The 22,921-nt window shown below is 33.8% G+C and overlaps 1 protein-coding gene across 1 annotated transcript in view; it reads left to right on the top strand.

Annotated features, from left to right (window-relative positions):
- The window catches only part of LOC126749236 (uncharacterized), a 64,826-nt gene extending 43,573 nt beyond the window's left edge, over nt 1–21,253 (top strand). The window contains exons 3-5 of the mRNA XM_050458930.1: nt 13,459–15,903; nt 20,451–20,612; nt 21,111–21,253. Of these exons, the coding sequence (XP_050314887.1) occupies nt 13,459–15,903; nt 20,451–20,612; nt 21,111–21,253 (2,750 nt within the window). The remainder of the gene's footprint in view (nt 1–13,458; nt 15,904–20,450; nt 20,613–21,110) is intronic.
- The last annotated feature ends 1,668 nt before the right edge of the window (nt 21,254–22,921 follow it).

The following is a 22,921-nucleotide window of genomic DNA, read 5'->3' as shown; positions in this document are numbered from 1 at the left end:
TCAAAAACTTTTTTTTCCATACCTCTAACTTAACCCTTTTTCTCCTATTTAATGCCCTGTCATGTCTCTCTACTACTTTTAGTTTTGAAAATACTTCTGGCCGCATGTATATGGGACCCGTCTTTAAAAAAGCGACATGCTACAAAACGACATGGTACGATCCGGGTTGCGAATTTACATACTATACTACAGCACAGAGCACCATAGAACTCGGCGGCTCTGCACCGCAGTATAATATGTAGTTGAAAAATGCGCTTTATTTATCACTACATACTATACTACGCTACAGAACATTGCAAAGAAAAATGTATTTGTGTAATATGTTTGGTGCTGTAAAACTGATAGTAACAGAGTAAATAAATGTGCAATTATATCTGTTATTATTATTATTGGTTTTTGTTTCATTTTTGTTGGTGATTTTAATATACAAGATGAAGCCTGTTAAAGTATTTAATGAATACAATGCTACTTTAAAAGTTTCTAAGTTAGGTTTTTTATTTTTATGCATATGAATACAAAGTATGTATATAAATAAGTACATATAATTTGTTAGATTTTAATAAGGTGCTACCTATTTAGTTTAGATTTGAAATTTAAAGGGCCTAATGTTAATGAGACAGAATGTATAGGAATTTACAGATTATTATTTATTTTCTTTTTATTTTACGTCAAGTACCTGTGTTTATTTTTAATAAATATTTGTTTAATACCTATAATATATAAATCTGTTTTATTTTTCTATTAAAATTAATCCAATAAAATAATCTCTTATAGTCGTATCCTTATTTGGTACACCTTCTAATTCTAAACAGTTTGCAAACTTTAGAAGAATACTTAACGTAGCCAAGCTTAATCACTGAAGGAGTTTTTTATTCATATGAATTGCAAAATAATATAAATCAACTTTTGCGCTATTACTATTTTGTGGTTCACTGTATTATACATACAAGCAGATTAATGATAAAAAATATAAATCTGTATATTCTGAAGTGAAACCTATATTTTAAAATTAAACCAAAGTTAGGAATGGACTAAAGAAATTACGTTTTACGCGTACGTATTTAAAAGTTGTATTTACGTACCTTTAAAAGCCCACAAGCCACTATTAAAATTTTTAAAATACAACACACCTTCACAACATCAGGTATTTGTTTTCAAATTTTCTAGTCGCATCATATTCATTAAATATTTAAACATCCTTTATCTTGTATATCGAAATCGCCAGCAAAAAAAAACAAAGTTCAATATTAATAACAACATAAATAATTACACAATAATTAAATGTGTACAATTTTACAGCACCAAAGAAATCACATAAAAACATTTTTCTTTCTAATGCTCTGTAGCGTAGTATAGTATGTAGTGATAAATAAGCGCATTTCTAAACTACTAATTATAGTACTATACTACTATACTAGTACCTTGGATGGAACACTAGTAGAAAATATTTTAGGTGCCAACATTTTTCGAACAGAAGCCATGAAAAGGGGCCTTGAATTAGAAGAAGCTGTCTTGAAGGTACTTTCCAAGGAAACTTCCCAAACCTTTCAAAAATCTGGACTCTTTCTTTCAAAAGAGTGTCCCCTGATTGGTGCGAGTCCAGATGCCTTAAATGAAGACTACGTTGTAGAAATCAAATGCCCTTCTTTAGATAAAACGTTTAATAACTTTATAGATGTTGATAGCAATATAAAAAGTAAATATTACCATCAAATACAAATGCAAATGCACCTTACAAACAAGAAAAAAGGCATTTATGTTGTAGCAAGCCCTGATTTTGAGAAAAATAACAAAATCACTTACAAATACTGTGATTATGATGAAAAATTTGTTGATAACATGTTAAATAAATTAACACATTTTTGGATTATTGCTATTTACAATAAAATTTAAATAACTTGTATATCTTGTTTTACTTTAGTCAATAATCCTGTATATTTACTAAAGCACTTGCTATTATTACAATGTTATCTAAATATTTTATTAGGCTCGAGTGAACACAAGCATGAGGCTCTAAAATAGCATATTCCCGTATTCTTGATATGAATTCGCAGACTAGCAATCCTTTTGGAATGTTTGATTTCCTGCTTTGAATTTTTAATTTTTGCCGAAACCGATGGTGGTCTAACTAGTATGTTATTTTTTGTCATTAAAAGTTCATCAATGTGTTTAAATCCACGATCTGCCATAACATGCGCTTTAATTTCTAACATATCCAAAAATCCTGATTCTTCCACGATCATTTTGTCGGTAGTCCTGCCACCAAAACCTCTAGATACATAGGAAATTAGCCCATCAGGAGTACAAGCTATAAGGTATTTCATAGTATTGCTTTTTTTATATTCTGACCAAGAAAAGGACTGCAGGATGGGGTTTCCCGGTTTCTGGATGGAAATTTCAAAGCAATCGACTATGCACGACACATTTTTGAATCTTCTTCGAAAAGGTATTGGCAAACATTTTTGGGTTTCTGAAAGCGACTTCCACTGGATAAATGAATTTAAATATTCAGCTATTTTTGGCACTGTTTTTTTAATTATTGCGCAAACTGTTGCAGCCGATATACAAAAATCATCTGCTAATATTTTATAAGAAAGGTTAAGTTTAATTTTTTTAAAACTTACCAATATTTCAATTTTTGCTAGCTGACATCTTGTGGAAAGCATGTCAACAATAAAAATTGAGTGACTAGTATCCCAATATACATTTTCTGATTTTTCTCTATGAGAAAAATAATGCGCTTTTCTACATTTTTTTAATTATTAAATTCTTTTTCAGCTTCTTCCGATGAAGTACAGTCATCAGATGTTGGTCTGTAGGACGTCGAATATTCTAAACTCGAACTACTGCTCGGCGAATAGCTTTTTTTCGTTATATCTTTTGGTGTTATTTGCTTCTGTTTTCCCTTAGTTGTTACTTTTAATATGTTACACTCAATATATTTTGATCTCATTGTGGCCTTAATATTAACTTGAACACTCTTATTTACCTGTCGATCTTCCGCCTGGGCATTTTCAGAACTACTTTCTAGTCCGATTTGCGAAATATTTATACTAGATTCGCTGTTTGACGATGAAAATCGAGTTTTCTTTGTACTTGTAGATGCTTCTTCTAAACATCTTTGTCGCTGTCTCTTAAGAAAAACACTTCGAGTATCTCTGGTATGTGCAGATTTTCGTTGTTTTTGGCAACAACAATCAAAAATGTGTGGAACCACCCCCCGCTTAATCTTAATTCTTACATTATTCATTATCTTGTAACGCATGTAATTTTCCACATCATTTTCAAACTAAAACTAAATATACGACATTAATGATAATATAATTTAGTCATTCTAAAAACACTTACATCAAAATGATCCTCACAGCAATACTTTGTTGAATTATTGCTCACAAATTCAGTTCTACGCATAGCTTCCTGCCACAACTTCCTTGTTTTTATGTCTTTTGGCAAAGTAATAAAAATTTTATCAGGGCTGGTCACACTAGTGTTTTTACATTGCGGTACTATACAATATTTTTAATTTTTCTTTTTGTGTTCTACTTCCATTATTATTTTGCAATCTGCGTAAAAATTGAACGCCAAAAAAACAATCAATTATAATATTCAGTAGATAAGCATCCAATTTTAACCGATACAAATACGAAACAAAACTATACTTGTTAAAACAATCCGTTTATTATAGCGAGCATCGCGACACGAGTCATAGCGAGCGGCGGACCGACGCGATCCGGCGGCAAGAGATGTAGTGACGTCATCGCAGCATACTCGATATCGCGGAGTTTTTTAAATTTGCGGTATTTAAATAATTTATTTAAATATGAAATCGGGCTCAGAAAATTATGAAATTTTTGCACAACTATTAAACTCAACACACTCTTTTAGAATATGCCATAAAAAAAATATGCTGAACGAGCCTATTTTTTACAGAATACTTTTCTTCAGAAATTGGACGCGTGCCATGGCAAAACGAAAAAATTTAAGTTCATCATTGTTTTTTTGTGTGATATCCGACATAACCTCTAATCCAAAACCTACATACTAATTTTTAATATACGAAGTACCCCACTTACCTTCGAGTTTTAATTCTTCTCCTATGATATTCCAAATATTATTTTTAAAACCGACATCCATATATTTTTTGTGTGAGTAAGTCATACAATTCTGGATAATTTCGTACCAACTCGATTAATTTTTTATTCCATATTCAAACGCAAATTCTAAACGGTTTTCGTCAGTGAAATACACAAAAATATCGTTCCCGACTTTAATACAAAGGACGGAACTGAAACTGAAGCAGCACTGATGGTAAAAAACGTCACTGCGCCGGACTTGTCTGAACAAGCTTATTTTTCACTGACACTGAGCAGTGGCGAAGCGTGAACTTTTTTTTCGGGTAGACAAAAAATAAAAATCGTTAATTAGAAAAAAATGTGTATTCAATATTACTCACTTTAATGAAATAGAGAATGAAAGCGCATGAAATATTAACTCAAAGAGAAAAATTATGTAGTGATATAAAAAAGAAAAAAATAATTACTACTAGCATAAAAAGATAGATAAAAAAAAACAACTAAAATACAATTGCCAATATCGAACAGTCGTTCATAAATAACCACTAAAATATCCACTAAAAAAACCTTTTCTATACACCCAAAAATAAAAATTCTTATTAAATTACTATAGCACGCGTCCGCATCAAATGCCAAATGCAGATTGATCAAAAAACAAAACTGAAGATGTATTGCGGCCGACCAGATCAAGCGTGTCCATAAGCAATAACCCTCAACAGCATAATAAAATAGCTGGTCGACTTCGATAGACAAACGCTCGAATGTCTTTCCCGCGAGTAAATTTTGCATACGTAATAGGCTGAATACTGATACGGCCGGACGTCTGTCACCTGCTTGATGCGTATATGGTTCGATTAGATGCTCCAAATTTCGGAAGACAAATATCAATGTGTCTTCCTGGGGCTCATATACATTAATTGGGTGTCAGCCCTGCATTTTTATTTCAATTGGTGCGTCAGGCGGGGCGCGCCTTAGATATTATAGATAGATATTATAGCCGTTTAGATACTATATAATAATAGTAAGGAGAGCGACTACGTTCTGTGTTAATTTTTTTAAAATTTTAATTCAACAATTACATGAAATAATTACGTAATAAATTAATGACAAATAACTGGATAATTTTGGGTAGACAGTGTCTACCTTGTCTACTCGTACGCTTCGCCACTGACACTGAGACTGAACTGATGTGTGTAAATAGTCCTTTAAGAGCCCGTTCCCACTTGTCGGATGCCGGTCCCGGCAAAATGTCGGGTGCTCTAGTGACAATACATTTTGATTGCTTCGTTCACATCTATCCGACACCGTTTTTTTGTCGACACAAATTGTTGGATGTTTTGCCAGCGCGCGGTTTCACACACACCGATATTATCGGTGTCGGTATCGGTTTGCCTAACAAATACATTGCCTTAAATGAATAGTTTTACACAAAAACCGATCCGATAAAAATATCGGTGGCTGTGTTCGATATCGTTGCGTCCGTCGGATGGTCGAGTTAAAATCGGCTAGTAAATTATCGCCCGGTTTATTTATTTATTTATTTATTTATTTATTTATTACAAGTTCAGGTTGCAAACAGTACACAAGTACCAAAAAAGCATCCACTGTGTATATATAACAAACTTATGATAGGTTTACCAAATATTGTCTTAAATTTACATGTTACGTGTGTAGATACAATCAAAAAGAAAAGGGAAATTTAGATGAATACACTAATGAGATTAAATAGAGCGTAAATAATTACAAGTTCTGAATTAAATAAAAATAAAATTATTCTATCTTTTTTAAAAAATAGGTTTTTAATTGGCGTTTGTAGGATCCTATCGGCGTTCTAAAAATATCCGAATTCAGAAAATTGTTGTAAAAATTAAAAACATTTTGAATTCTAGAAAGTGGAGAGTTCTGTCCTACGTTGGTTCGATAAAAATCAGCTGCAAACAAGTCTCGGTTTCTTGCATTTTGCCTTGGTATCCGTATATTAATGTGAGATAGAAGATAATGTAAATCGACGTGACAATTTACTATTTTGTAAAGCGTAAAAAGATCTGTGATATTTCTTCTGTATTCAAGAGTTAAAAATTTAAATTTGGCTCGTATAATGGTATAATTATGGTTATTTATTGGCATATTGGTCTTAAATCCTAGATATTTTAGAAACCTATTTTGTACCCGCTCTAGGCGCTTAATGTCTACATTGTACTTCGGATTCCATATTACTGAGGCAAAAGAAAGTTTACTGAGGACAAAAGCATTATATAAAGAGATAATTGAATTTGGGTTTTTAAAATCCGTTGAATTTCTTTTTATGAAACCAGCCATCTTATTGGACTCGCATATCACTCGCTCAATATGAGATTTAAAAGTCCATTTTTCATCCAGGATTACTCCCAGATCTCTAATCTCTACAACTCGTTTCAGATTACTGCTGTTTATAGAGTAAGGCGATATTATTTTGGTAATATTTTTAGTAAAAGAAATACAAAAGCACTTTGCAGAATTTAGAAAGAGACGATTTTTCTGACAGTATTGTTCAAGGCGCAAAAGGTCTTGTTGGATTTTAAGGCAGTCATCCATGGTCTCGATTTTCAAGTAGATTTTCAAATCATCTGCAAAAAGTAATATTTTACAGTGTTTAAAACATTTTTTTATTGAATTTATATATATTATAAAAAACAACGGACCCAGGTGACTGCCTTGCGGTACACCTGATGTTATGTCAAACCACTCGGATTTATGGCCATCAATAGTTACTCTACTTTTTCTACCTGTATTATAGGAACAGGATAATCTAATTATAGCAGGATCAACATCGACTTCTTCAAGCCTTTGTATTAATATTTCAGGATCAATTTTGTCGAATGCTTTACTGAAGTCGGTATATATCACATCCACTTGACCTTTGTTATCTATTGTTTTAGTGACAAATTCTGAAAAGCATAGTAGATTTGTTTCAAGAGATCTTTTAGGGTAAAAACCATGCTGTTCTTGAATAATTTTATGTTTTACACTCGGAAAAATTGTGTCGTACATAATTTTTTCCAGGATTTTGCCAAAAATGCATAACTTGCTAATGGGCCGATAGTTTGTCACGTCCTCCCTATCACCATTTTTAAAAATTGGTGAAATTTCACTTAATTTCCATTTTTGAGGAAAAACTCCTGATCTTAACGACTTATTGAATATAATGCCTAGTGGCTTGACCAAGCTATTTGCGCAGTTCCTTACCAAGATAGGTGGAATATTATCTGGCCCAGGACTTTTATTTACATCTAAATTTTTACATATCTCAAGGATTTTATTTTCTGAAATTTCGTATATTTTAATATTACTTTTATTAAAAACAACTGGATTTGATGTATTATAAACACTCTTAAAAGATTGAGCAAACAAATTGCTTACATCCCTGCCACCTTTTGCAGAAATATTACCTAATTTTACGGCGTGTGGAATAGACACATTGTTTTTTCTCTTATTGCCAACAAAACCCCAAAATTTCTTTGTATTTTCCAAAATGTTGGATTCTATGCTATTTATATACTCCTTATAGTCATTTTTTATCATTTGTTTAGATAGGGTTCTAAGCTCACAAAATCGATCGTATGATGCTCGATCACTGTATATTTTATATTTTTTATGGAGTTTGTTTTTTTCTTTTATTACTGCGATTGTTTCGAAACGAAAATAGATAGGAAAGTTGCCTTTAACTCTACGCACCGGAACTAATTTTTCTATAATTAGTTCTATTTTATGATAAAACTGGTCCACCAAGACATCTACGTGAGCGCCCGTTAAACATTGACTCCAATTGATTTCTGATAAGGATTGATTTATGTTATCGAAATTAGCTTTTTTAAAGTTATATATTTTATTATTTGAGGCTCGGAGAGGTCTCATGCAAGAAACTGACCAAGCAAATTCAATTGCTTTATGGTTAGCATTTTCTTTAACTAAACAGCTAAGAGATTGTTGTAGATTACTTACTAAGCCTCTATTACAAAGAACTAAATCTAGTATTTTACTTTTATAATTTTTCAAAAAATTATATTGTTTAAATTCAAGATAAGAAAACATGTCAAGAACTTCCGAAAACTTGTTCCCAGATTGGACTGACTCAAAGAACGATTCATTAATAATTGTACGCCAACTTACCGTTGACATGTTAAAATCTCCAACGATCAGGACAGAACTACTCTGCAATACATTTTCAAACCTAACCAAACCGCTTATAAAAGTTGTCATTGAATAATCACATCCAGGTGGAATATAGACACAACACACTAATACGTTCTCTCCAGTGTTGGATTTGATTGAGACCCAAATATCTTCACACTCCAGCTCTAGATCATATCGTCGGTTGGACTCCAGTGTTGATTTAACCGCCACTAGGCATCCTCCTCCATCCTTCTTCTTTGAGCTTGTTGTCTCTCGATCCCGGCGATATACCAAGTAACTGTCGCTAAAAAGCTCGCTTGATAAGATATTATTGTTTAGCCAGGTTTCGGTTAGGCAGATGACGTCATAATCGTTAAGGAGTAGATTTTGGGAGAAATCATTAGTTTTTGTACGGAGACCCTGTGTGTTTTGGTAGTATATATGTAGATTTTCAGCCATTATACTGAGCTAATTTTCTCATGGCATGATTAAATTTGGTGGCAAGTTACAGCTTTTCCAATACATCACAATCACTGATATGAATAATGCGCGAAGAATCATCTTTTCGAACAAATATCCTTCCATTCCTAGACCAGCAGTATTTATAGTTCTTGTTTTTAGCAGCAGATCTGGCTTCTTTAAAAATAATTTTATTTTTCATGGTAAGATGCTCATTAATATATATGCTGTCAGATATTCCTGGTATTGACATTTTTGGAGAACCATTTTCCTTTTCTAGCCGTTTTGCTTTTGCGGCTGCAAGAAATTTTTCTTTATCTCGGCGAGAAACAAACCGGACTATTATGTTTTTAGTTTTGTTTTTTGAATTCTTATTTAGTTGGACTCTTGTAACGTACTCAGTTATCTCGTTTTTAATTTCACATTTTACATACTGACCTATACTCTGAACAATGTTATTTAAATTTTCGTTTTCCCTTTCAGGTATACCTTGTATTTCAACATTGTTTAACCTTGATGTTTGGTCTAGTTCATCTAACTTGGTTTCCAGTGCAAGCACCTGTTGCTTAAGCGTGAGGTTTTCTTTTATTAGTTTGTCGGTATTACGCATCCACTCGTTCATTCTGTTCAGTTTTTCTTCAAAATCGGACACTTTATCTGAACAAAATGTAACGGAGTTGTATAGGCCGACCTGCTGTTCTCTTATTCCACGTAACTCAGATTTTAGGTCATCGATGGCAACCAGTAAGTCCTCATTTGTAGTTGTTGTGTGTAACAGTTGCATCCCAGTAGGATTACGGTGGGCATCGACTGAAATATTGTTTAATTGATTATTCGCCTGGACTAAACCACTCGTAGACTGCAGAGTTTCACCGATGGACTGGCGAGATAGGCGCGCGCTACGCACTGTAGTCCAGTCGGCACCGCTTTTACGTCGACAATCGGTACATTTCCACGCTACTCCGTCGGCGCGTAGTCCATCCAACTGCGAACCACTGATACCGAGACAATCACCGTGATAAAAACGCTCACAAAAACCGGTACACTGAATTCCTGGTTTTTTGCGATTTACTTTATTGTCGCAAATTTTACACGGCTTGTTTGACATTGTTTAATCTAATAGTGTTATTTACCTAACACTATTAGAGCAATAGTACTTAATAGACAATATTCTAGATATTTTTATGCACAAGTTGATATAACTTTTATGATATAAGGTGAGGTAAAACCTATCAAAAACTTGGGTTGAACGTAAGCGCGATGTATATACGTGCGACTCGACCGGCTTCACGTATAGTACGGTTTAGTACGCAATGCAAACTAAATAGGCATATTCACACGTTCCGACTTGTCGTTATCGGTGTGTCATATCACTTTTGAAACCCAGTGTCTCACGAGTAGTTTGGCGTATTGACTGGTTGCTGGAACACGGGTTATACTTAATATGAGTGTGACTAAATTTAATTACGACATTGTTACACTCATTGAATTGGTGGAAGCAAGGCCCTGTTTTATTATTTGTGGAATAAATTTTCCGATGCTTACAAAGACAAGATATTGAAAAAACGTGAATGGAAAGAAGTGCATAAATACCTTGAAGCCAATTTCGATAATTTAAATGAACAAGAACAGCAAAAAATTGGTGAAAACAGAACAGCACAGCAAAAAATGTTTTTTCCTGTATTTATTCACATTTAGAGCCTACGTTACAGATTTAGGTTAGTATGTACATACCTATTTGAGCTTTAAACTTAAAGAACACTTGCCTAAACATAAAAGTAATATCTAAGTATAAAGACATTAAATAGAACCAGAAGCAGTAACTTATGCGCTAAATTTTAGACATTTGCCATGGTAAGGATCCCTCTGGACTTACAAAGAACTCTGCAAATTTATCGCGAACATCATTGGCAGCTCGTCCACCGCGACATGCTGTAGTTGGTGGTAGATTTTGTAGCTCTCTGTCTGGTGCGTACATATCTTCTACACGAGTGCCATCTTTTTCTCGAACTAGGTTGTGCAAAATTATGCACGCTTTAACAATATCTTTTGCGTACTCCTTACCAACATTTATGGCTCTGTGAAATATTCGCCACTTATTTACTAATATACCGAACGAACATTCTATATACAATTATATGGCCACTTATGCTTAATATAAGTTTAGTTTAAGATAATAATTGTCACAGCTTATTCAGCATTTAGAAGTATATATATAGAGGATGTGAAAGAGGAGTAGTTAGTCATCTTAGCGCAGTCATAAAGTAAGCTTTGCAACATTGTAACATAAATTGTATTCTTGTGTTTAATAAATTATTTTTTTTAAAAACACGAGTTGCGATTTATTAAACAAAATTGGCGCAGTCGGTAGGATCCTTTCGGAGGATCTCTGTGAACATCGTCGTCGAGTACAGATACGAGTAGTCGCGAGTTACGTAACGCGAATTACGTAAATACGTGAGTGAGTGATCCCTTAGCTATAAGCGTGGATACAGTGCTTAGTGTCTGGAAAGTGCGGATTACCAGTAGTTCACTCTTCTGTTTTAACAGTTTAGAAAGGATCAAGAATTTAGTTGCTGAGCAAACTGAGACGAGCTGAGTGATTCCTGGCCAACAACCCTCGAAAAGTGGTACGCCATTGCGAGTAGCCAGTAGGAAGAATTGGCATAGCTAGCTTCCAAGACAGGTGGTGCCTTCACTACAGTATAGCTGTTGTTGCAGAGACATCATTTGATACAGGTCAGAAACTAGAAACTTTTTATTGTACTGTATAGAATTGTTTCTGTTAGTTGGAAAACCTGTTAATTAAGAAAATATTTTGAATATTTTATAATTGAAAATTTGAAATTTTATTTCTTATTATTTTTTTTCTTTTTGAAGTTTAGTATGAACTCTAATGAAAAAATAGAGTTAGTGACATAACTTATCCTAGAGTAAAGAGTTTAGAGATTACTTCAAACAGTAATTCTTCTTTAGATTCTGGCTTAAACGAGCTTTATTCCGAAATAGCGAATAATACTTTATCATCCCTTAATTTAGATAGTAATAGTTTAGGTATAAATTTAAACTTAGTAGACAATAGTAATTTAGTAAACAATAATAAAATGGCTGATGCATTAAAATCAACCGTTGCACTTCTTAAAAGCTTTGATGGTCAACCATCCAGATTAGAAACATTTTTAAACCAGATTGATACCTTTTATGCAAGATACTTTAATGCAGACCCATCACAACAAGAATATGTAATTTTAGCAATTAAATCAAAAATTATAGGAGAGGCTGAAGACTTTTTGTTAACAAGATCTGACTTAAACTCTTGGGCAGAAATAAAAATTGCATTACAACAAAAATTTAACGATCCAATTACTAGGGCTAATTTACAGCAACAATTAATTTTCTTAAGCAGAAAAAATGAATCTATTAATGATTATATTCAACGCTTAAAGTCCTTAGTTAATAAGATTAATAATAAGATTTGTTCCGAAATTAATAATATCGAAGCCAAAACAATTCTCATCAATCAAAATGAACTAACAGCTACACAAAATCTTTTAGCGAACGTCCCTAATGAACTTAGAACATTACTAATTGTGCAAAATCCACAAACCTTAGATCAAGCTATCGATATTAAATAATTTTATATACTACAATAAAAATTTAATAAACTAAATTTAATAAACTACAAAACCAGCAGTTTACACAAAGAAACCCGCAACGAACACCTCAATATCCCCAACCAATGTCCGGAATACAATACACTAATACAAAACCCCAATATCCTCAACCCATGTCTGGAGTAAGTGTACAACCTAGAAGAGAAATGCCTCATTATACACAACCTAAACATGAGTTGACTCACTTAGAAAATCTAAATGAAGTCCCATATTTTGATAGCTATAACGAAAACGTCCCCTATTCTGACAACCATGATGAACCCTATTACGACGAACATAATTTTCCAAATTACAATCCTGAAGACAATTCTGAAGATTCACTAGTAGAACAACTAGAAAATTTTCATTTAGAAGCCTCAGAGAAAACAAACCCTGTTTAAGTTTAAATAGTTTCCAAGTTAATCAACTACCCTTCATACACATTCCTGTTTTAAATATTCGATTACTTATAGATACAGGTTCGCACGCATCACTTCTTAGACCCTCATTCGCAGAAACTTATTTTCCTGAGTTAATTCAACCATATATTAGTACCCTACAAACTTGTACTGGTTCACAAAAAGCCACAAGTAGAGCTTTTATTCCCTTGTTCCTAAATTTTGGCATAACAAAATCAATAGAGTTTATTTTATTCTCATTTCATGAATATTTTGATGGTATTTTAGGAATCAAAGATTTATGCAAACTTGGCTTAAACATTGACTTAGAAAATCAAAATTTGGTAAATCAATATTTAACAATTCCTTTCCACTATAGAGAAAATTTTGAAGAATTCGTAATCGAAATACCCCCAGAAACTGTTCAAAAATGTATAATAAAAACCGATCTACCCAACGATACAACTTGGTTAGTCCCCTATTTTCATGATGAAGAAATAACAATTCATCCTACATTAGTAACGATCAAAAATAATTCCTATATAATAGATATTCTTAATCATTCTAAGAGATCAATTGCGTTAGAAGGTCATGTATCCAATGGATTACCCTTGGAACCAATTGAACTTAATAATTACGAAATATTAGATAAAATCCCTTCTTGCGACACCCTTAAAACAAATCATTTTAGTAAAAATATTTCTTGTAACGATTTAAACTTAGAATCCCTGATAAGACACGAACATTTAAATAAAGAGGAACGCAGAGAACTTTTTAAGCTAATAAGAAAGTTCGAAAAAGTCTTACACAAACCCGGAGATAAATTAACGTTTTCAAATCAAGTAAAACATAAAATAAACACTACCGATGAAATCCCAGTCTATACTAAAAGCTATAGATATCCGCATATCCTTAAACAAGAAATCGACAACCAAATTGAACAGATGCTAGATGATGAAATGATTAGACCTTCAAATTCCCCATGGAGTTCACCTGTATGGATAGTCCCGAAGAAAGCCGATGTGACAGGAAAAAAGAAATGGAGAATCGTCATTGATTATAGGAAATTGAATGAAAAAACCATAGGCGATAGATACCCAATTCCTAACATCACGGACATATTGGATAAACTAGGCCGATGTAACTACTTCACAACCATAGACCTTGCTAGCGGATTTCACCAGATAGAAATGGATCCGGAAAGCATACCAAAGACAGCATTTAATGTAGAACATGGTCATTACGAGTACGTACGCATGCCATTTGGACTCAAGAATGCACCTGCGACATTTCAGAGAGCAATGGATAATGTGTTACGAGGTTTGCTAGGCAAAATATGCTTAGTCTACATGGACGACATCATTATATTTTCAACCAGCCTGCAAGAACATCTTAACAACCTTAAATTAGTCTTCGAGCGACTTCTGTCTTTTAACATGAAAATACAATTAGACAAATGTGAATTTCTGAAAAAAGACGTAGAATTCCTAGGACATATCATAACAGCTGAAGGAGTTAAACCAAACCCGCGAAAAATTGAAGCAATTAAAAATTTTAAAATTCCAAATACCCCTAAAGAAATCAAATCCTTTTTAGGCCTCGTCGGATATTACAGAAAATTCATCAAAGACTTCGCAAAGATCACGAAACCTCTTACCAATTGTCTTAAGAAAAACGTTAAAATTATTCACGATAAAGCCTTCCGTACAGCATTTAATCTCTGTAAGAACATTTTAACTAACGACCCGATTCTACAATACCCTGATTTTCATAAACCCTTTGTACTGACAACAGACGCATCAGAATACGCGATTGGAGCTATATTATCTCAAGGACCCATCGGATCTGATTTACCCATTTCATATGCTAGTCGCACATTAAATTCCACTGAATGTAATTACTCTACAATTGAAAAGGAACTTTTGGCAATAGTTTGGGCTACAAAATATTTTCGTCCCTACCTTTTTGGCCGAAAATTTACAATTATAACGGATCATAAACCACTTCAATGGTTATTTTCGATCAAAGAACCTAATTCAAAATTAGTAAGATGGCGACTCAAACTTCAAGAGTATGAATATACAATTCAATATAAAAAAGGTATTCATAATAGCAACGCCGATGCACTATCACGACCACCAAGAGAAATACACCCCATGGAAATCAAGAAACCTCCTTCTACTCACATGTCAGCAACATGCGATGACAATGAGGCAGATGACCAATATTTATGGCACGAAAGAATCAAGCATTTCTTTGATAACTTTCAAGATCAACCGAATCTTTTTGAAAAACCACAGAAAAAGAAAGAAACAAAAAAGATTAATATTATTTCTCAAATAATAATACCTCCACCAAGTTTGAAGAAAATCAAGGAACCCGAACAAAATAAATCAAAATCACCAAAACCTTCGACAAGCCATGAAAACGACATCATTTTATTAGAAATTCCAGAAAAAGACGGATCGGAAACAGACACAGCTAGTCTATCCATAGAAAAATTACCCCCAGAACGTCAAGAGATCGTAAATAACAAAAAAGATAACTCCGAAACAGAAACAGTACACACATCAAAGGAAGACCCTATATTAGGTGCCCCGTATGTCAATAAATCTTTAAACATATTCAAAAATCAGATAATATTTAAATGGACAGCAAAAGAAAAACCCTATGTGACCAAAACTACCCTATTCGAAACAAAAAAAAGACTAATCTATTTTATAAATAAAGACCCCTTAACTTTTGATATACAATCACTCTTTAAGGATTATCTACCACCAGATACATATTGCCTATATTTCCAAAATAAGGAATTAGAACCCCTAATTTTAAGAATTTTTCAAGAAACATTTAAAAATAACGCATACAAACTTGTTATTTCAAACACACTCCTTGAAGACGTTTTAAACGTAGATGAAAGAAAAGAAATTATAGAAAGATATCATACTACGAAAACATCGCACAGAGGAATGACGGAAAACATAAAAAATATTAAACAACGTTATTACTGGCCGAGCCTGGAAAGAGACGTTATAGACTATGTAAATACTTGTGAAACATGTCAAAAAACAAAGTATGATCGACACCCATACAAAGTTGTATATAAACCGACCCCAACTGGATCGAGACCCCTTGAACATATATATATGGACATCTATTCAATTTCAGGTCAAAAGTATTTAACCTTGATAGACAATTTCTCAAAATTTGCTACTGCCTACCCTGTGCATGAAACCTCAATAGAAATCTGTCAGAATTTGATTAAATTCTTTTCTCATCATGGTACACCTTCCAAGATTACCACCGACAATGCTAAATCTTTTAAAAGTAATTTAGTACAAGACCTCTGTAAAACCTACCAAATAGAATTACATTTTATAACCCCATACAACCCAAATTCAAATTCCCCAATAGAAAGATTTCATTCAACTCTTCAAGAAAGCCTTATTGCCCTTAGAAACGATCATCGTAGTAAAACTATTCAAGAATTAATAGACATAGCTATTTTAAACTATAATAACAGTATTCATTCATCACATGAATATACCCCATTTCAAATTTTAAAAGGCAATTTAAATTACCAATTAAATTTTGAAAAAAATCTAAACCAAATGCAAACTGATTATGTTTTTGAACTAGCACAAATATTTAAAGAACTCAATGAAAACATAACATCAAAATTAAACACAAAAAAGGCAAATATTTTAGCAAAACTAAATAAAGAACGAGAAAATGACCCCGAAATACCTGAAGCTACTACACAACTTATAAGTACACCGCGAAAACTAGCCTCAAAATTAGAACCTAAATATAAGAAAACTAAGTTTAGAAATCAGCGACATCCCAAGAATATTAAAAGACGATCATAATTTTCAGGAACAAAAACCATGAAGCTAATCATTCTTCTACTTCCGCTAATAGTCAATGCCCAGTATAAGATTGAAGAATTAACGAATCCTTTGCTACCAGTGTACCAAGGAATTAGTTATATCATAACAAATTACCATCATGTATATTATCATGTTAATTTAACCAACATAAAAGACTGTCTAAACATTACAAAAACAAACCTTTTACAAACTAATATCACCCTCGGAAAAACTAATGTTACCCCTTACTTTCCCTTATACAAGCTATTGATAACAAGAATTCATAATCTATTTGAACAAGTAAAATCAATAGAATCTTTTATTGAACATTATTCTACCCCTCAAAATAGAGTCAAAAGAGGATTATTTAATTTCATAGGTAAAACTCAAAAGTTTTTATTTGGCACTTTAGATGATAGCGACCAAGAACGTTATGATACGTATATAAAAACATTGCAAGATAACCAAAATACCTTGCATCATGACCTTTCCCTAACCCAGACAATCGTTAAAAACTTGACGAGAGACATAGACACCCAACTAAGCAATATTAAAAATAACCAAGAAGTATTATTGACCCAGGTCACTGACTTGAAACAAATGACCCAGTCTATAACCATAACTTCTTATTTTATTTTGCTACTTGACAATTTAGAAAACAACCTTCGTGTGCTACATGAAATCTATACGAACGTGCAAACCGCAATTAATTTCGCTGAGATAAATATAATGCATCACAGCATTTTTAAATATCAAGAGCTTAAAACGATTATCTTGAACATTGACCCTAAAAACCGGATACCTTTTGACAATATAATCAAATACTATGAAATTGCACATGCAGACGTAACAATTAAAGACAATTTAATTATATTTTACGTAGCCAGTCCACTAATATCGGAAAAACCTTACATGCTTTATCATATATACCCAATTCCTGTAAATAATCAATTAATCACTATTAATAACCCCTATTTGTTAAAATCTAATAATAATTTCTATAATTTAAGAAAAACCTGCTTTAAAATAGAAGGCATGTTTTTATGCCCTAATAATTTGCTTAATCAAAACGAACCTTGCATTGTTCAAACTATTAACCTAACCAATCATTGCCCTATGATACCTATTAAGTACAAAGAGACGTCTGCTACACAGTTAAATGATAATTCAATCATAGTAATTCCGAGTTCTGAGAAGAACATCTGTTTTGAATGTCCCAGTCAATACAGTATCGAAACTATAAGTAAACCAACCCTACTTATACCCTCAGATTGTAAAGTAAAAATAGATGATAAAATTTTTGACTCACAAAGACCAGAGACAATCAATCTAAGACTAAAACTTCCTTCAATTAATATCGATGAGCGATTAGTTCAAAATATCGAACCTTTAGACTTAAAAGAAATAAATCTTAAAAATATTAAAGAAGATTTGGACAACGCTCAAAAATTGGTAGTTCATCCTTTACAGCACTTCGATAGTATAAATTCCGGATTATCGATTACTTTGTTAATTATCATTTTTATCATCCTTGCATTAGTAATAAGTATGTATTTCTATAAAAAATATAAAACAGAAACTGTAAAAGTGGACATAGAGTTGAAACCCCTCGAAAATCCCCAATTTTCTCAGACCTAAGGAAGGGAGGAATTATATGGCCACTTATGCTTAATATAAGTTTAGTTTAAGATAATAATTGTCACAGCTTATTCAGCATTTAGAAGTATATATATAGAGGATGTGAAAGAGGAGTAGTTAGTCATCTTAGCGCAGTCATAAAGTAAGCTTTGCAACATTGTAACATAAATTGTATTCTTGTGTTTAATAAATTATTTTTTTTAAAAACACGAGTTGCGATTTATTAAACAAAATTATACCGTCGCGCTCGACATAAGCGATAATTGAAAATTCTTTTATTAATATTTAAACTATGGCCCCCATATGGCCTAAGTAAATTCTGGGAAAGTGCAAATGCTTCGTCTCCAACTAAGACGAATGGTAGATTGTCTCCTGTTGAAATTAGTGGGCTTGGGTGGGGAATATCCAAGGCATTTTGTTGTAATAATTTCCAAAACACGGTTTCTTTAAATACCGATGAGTCGCAATCCTTACCAAAGGCACCTATGTCTACGTATATAAAGCGGTAATTAGAATCCGCAATAGCCATTAGGACTAACGAAAAAAAATGTTTATAATTCAAATTCATCGATCCACTGCCTGGAAAGTTCATAACGCGGATGTGTTTCCCGTCCACAGCTCCTATGCAGTGCGGAAACTGAGCATTTCTTGTAAATCCATCACCAATGTCCTTCCAATTTTCTTCTGTTGTCGTTGGAAGATATTCATCTTTTAAAATATTCCAAATACTATGACAAACATCTCTTATAATCTTGCTTATGGTTGAAACTCCTAATCTGTAGGCATAATGCATATCCGTGAACGTGTTTCCACTTGCCAAATATCTGAAAAAAATATCTATGTATACCATCTATTTTAGGTGACGCTATTACAACAAAGTGGCAAAATATAAGAAATGCGTTTGTTAGATCCCTTAAGAAAAAGAGTGGACAGGGTACACAACGAAAATATGTTTACCATGATCAGCTGCAATTTTTGTTACAAGTTGTGAATAAAAATAAAACGATCTCTAGTATTTCGGATGTGGAAGTAAACCAAGGAGAAGAAACTGAAAATTCAAATGAGGTCCCACCTACACCAGCAACATCTAAACCCGGTTCAACAAGTTCCCACGCAAGTAAAACTCGCCAAGGCCACAAGAAGCTTGCGGACCCCATTGAATTGGAAATTAGGAAAAAACTAAATGAACCTTCCAATGAAGATGAGTCATTCTTCAATTCCGTTGTTCCTATGATAACAACAATGTCAGAAGAGGAAAAAAATTGAGTTTAGGATGGGAGTACTGCAGCTAATTCAAAAAATTAAACGAAATCGTCAAATAAGCACCTCGAGCATCACCTTTTCTACTTCTCCTGTATCTGATTTCTCTGCAGTCTCATCTCCGTCATATATTATACTATTATCAAGAAGGGTCATATACATCAACGAGTAGCACCTCACAAGATGTTTCACAACATTTCCAAAATAGTGTATGAATTATTTTTATTATCAAAGTTTAGTTTATGTAAGAATTTTTATTATGTTACTTTAAATGCAAGTAAAGAATTTCCTTAATTACTTACCTCAGTGTTATTGCCAGCATTTCTTTTGGAGGTACACATAATCTCATTTGAGTATCTTGTCTTTGTAAGCTACAAGATAACCTTTCTAGTAAGTAGTCAAATGTAGCTGTGTTCATTCTAAAGTAGTTAAAAAACTTTTCATCATGTTCGCGCAATTTGTCAAACATTGTATAAAATGCTCCTTCTACATATTTTTGAGATAATATGGGATGGACCCAATATCGTCTTCGTCTGTTTTTTTGACACTTCTTTTTTCGCAAATACAGCAAATATAATAAAGACACAGCTTTTTTGTTCATAATTAATAATAAACTGTTCTGATACACTACACACACCGCACTGATCCCTGGCCTTTTATGAAAGACAGCGCAAAGTTTTACTATTTTATCGGTGTGTAAGAAAGCACTCTCCGATACCGATATCGACACCGATAATATCGGTGTGTGTGAAACCGCGCTAAGGAGTTATCGCCGAGAACGGTTAGTACAAAAAGCATACACGTTGCCTGAAATCGCGCTGGAGACCATGCAGCAGTTGGATTAGCAGTAGCAGTTTCAGCAGCACCAACAAACCCAAAAAACCATTACCATACCAAGGAGGAAAAGAAATCGGTGGACTTTAACATTTACTCGCCCCCTATCGTCAGTGTGGGGCATGGGACACCGCAAGACTACTATAGAAAGGAGATTCAGAGATCAGGAAAGACGCAGAGAAAAAGAACAAGAAATGGATACCTCCGACGGATACACGACGGACAGGTCAACGAAAAATAGTTCATCAAAAAGCAAGAGAAGAGAAGCAGAGCGAGGTAAGACTTCAGGAAGTCACAACACCTCCTCAGAATTCCTTAAACCAAAGTCCTCAAAGACACCTCATTATTAAACGCCACAAAATCACTCAATCCATCTCGAAAATCCCTCCAAAACCGCGATCCGGCAGTTTGAAATGGGACACCCGGAGGTGGACTATGCGCCACTTGTCAAGTCGCCACAGGTCAAGAAAATGCGATACATGGAGCTACGCATAAGCGAGCTCGAGGATGAGAAAAGAGATTTATTCCTGAAAGGCCGTGACCTTAAACTAAAAGCGATTACAACAGAGAACAAGATGGTGCAACCAAATTAAAAACATGGAGGAGCATGTTAATAAACTCGTTTCAGAAAATTAGGCTTTCAGGAAACAGATCTCCGACTTATGCCTCAATACTCGAGCAAGCAGAGCGGGCTAGACGGGATCTGGTGAAAAAATAACCTCCCGCCTGGAGGCGTTGCAGGGACAGATCTTTAGTCGGCAAAAAAATCTAAAGAACAACCCAGGAAAGAGATTGTTGACTCCCCGCCCCCAGAGGGCGAGAAGAAAACAGTCCCGGAACTGGAAGATCAGGAGATAAATCACGCTAGGGATCCCGTCAACGTCTTCAGCAGCAGCTGCCGCCCCACCACCGCCTAGTACTGCCATGCTGCAAGCATTCCTCGCTTCTATGCAGCAGCAATTCCAAATACTTCTGCAGAGCATCAAACTAGTGGAGGCCAATTAACATCCTCACAAGAACACCAATTTTCGTATTATGTCACTACCTTAATTTATTTAAGAAAATATCCATTTAGTTAAATAGGCATGAATCTTAGGATTAACCTGTATATATGTTATATATAAATAAAGGTCAGTTTCAAAGTAATAAATCCGTTCAGTCGCTTCCTACAATCCGGCCCATCAAAACCTGAACCAGTCTGATGCGACCCATAAACAAAAAAGTCAGAAAACTGGCAAGAGCTTTAGATGCTAGCCCGGAGGAAATCAGTATATCACAGTCAATCCGGCCGTTGGACCAACAAATCCGACGACAACTCGATCAGCTGCCGAATTGAATGCTGCGGTTGTGAGAGAGCCCAAAACTTCAGCTACCACAAAAATCAATGTGTCGTCCATCTCGAATTTGTATAAAAAAAAACCTTCCAATACTATCATGAACAATAACAGTAATATCGGAAACCACGGTGACTTTTTGTGTTTATTGGAAAAGAGTACTAGTGTGGAGTCACTTAACAAACAATTTATGTTAGTTGACGACGTGGAAATTCCTAGTTTTGTAACTCAGAAAGAGCGTGGCTATGCGGATTTAAATTATATTTTTAGAGAGATTTCACAATCGGCGCTGGTTCGTGGCGGTACAAAAACAAACCTTCCCAGCGGCAAATACTATCACCAATGACAATATAGTAGTGGAAACCTTTAACTTGGATGATAAAAGACAACATTATGGGTGTGTAAACGGAAACATCACTGTTCCGTATAAAGCTGTCTTCCGAGACGACGCGGATTTTCATTTTTTTTTCCATAAAGTCTCTAAATCCCTTTGTGGAGATATGCCGTTATCCCAATTTGTTAATGAACAATCGCTTTCAAGGTTTGCCATTTAAACCTGTTCGATTGTGTGCATTACCGAATGAACCCACGGTCATGCTATCGCCGTTTGAGTTGCAACTGGCGTTTATAACCATGGCCGCGTAGTTTAATTAACGAGAGTTTAATTTGAGATAAACGACTCTTAAAAAATTAACAATAACACGTCCTGCAAAGTGTTAGTTCACAGATGCCTTACTCAGTTCAGGCTCTACACTTTAAAGGCTGGTGTTCGTGGTTATTTTGAATTATCTAGGAAAGTATAAATAATGTAAAACATTTGATTATTGGTATTCAATATCAGAACGTTTTCAACGTAGTTTTTATATTGACAATGACCAAAAGAATCATTCACATTGATATTTATATATGATTAATAACACATCTTACAAAGTGCTTCTGAATACAGACCTTACTCAATTCAGGATCTTGCATTTTGATAGCTAGTGATTTGCATTGTATAAACTAATAACCATAATATTAGCTCTTACTCTAACAGCAGACCGTATTATACACTTTAATCTGGTCCTGGTTATTTTATACTGTATTTGGAAAAGTACAAAATGCAAAATGGTCGATTGTTAGTGTTCAATTTCCGAACATCATGGGTTAGCTTTTTACACTGACAATGACCAAAAAAGAAAGTCATTCATATTAAGTCCTATATATTATTAATAACACATCTTACAAAGTGCTTCTGAACAGAGACCTTAC

The sequence above is a fragment of the Anthonomus grandis genome, chromosome 22 (genome assembly GCF_022605725.1).
Source record: "Anthonomus grandis grandis chromosome 22, icAntGran1.3, whole genome shotgun sequence".
Lineage (NCBI taxonomy): Eukaryota > Metazoa > Arthropoda > Insecta > Coleoptera > Curculionidae > Anthonomus > Anthonomus grandis.
Note: the sequence above shows the minus strand (reverse complement) of the source record. Positions and strands in the feature narration are given on the sequence as shown.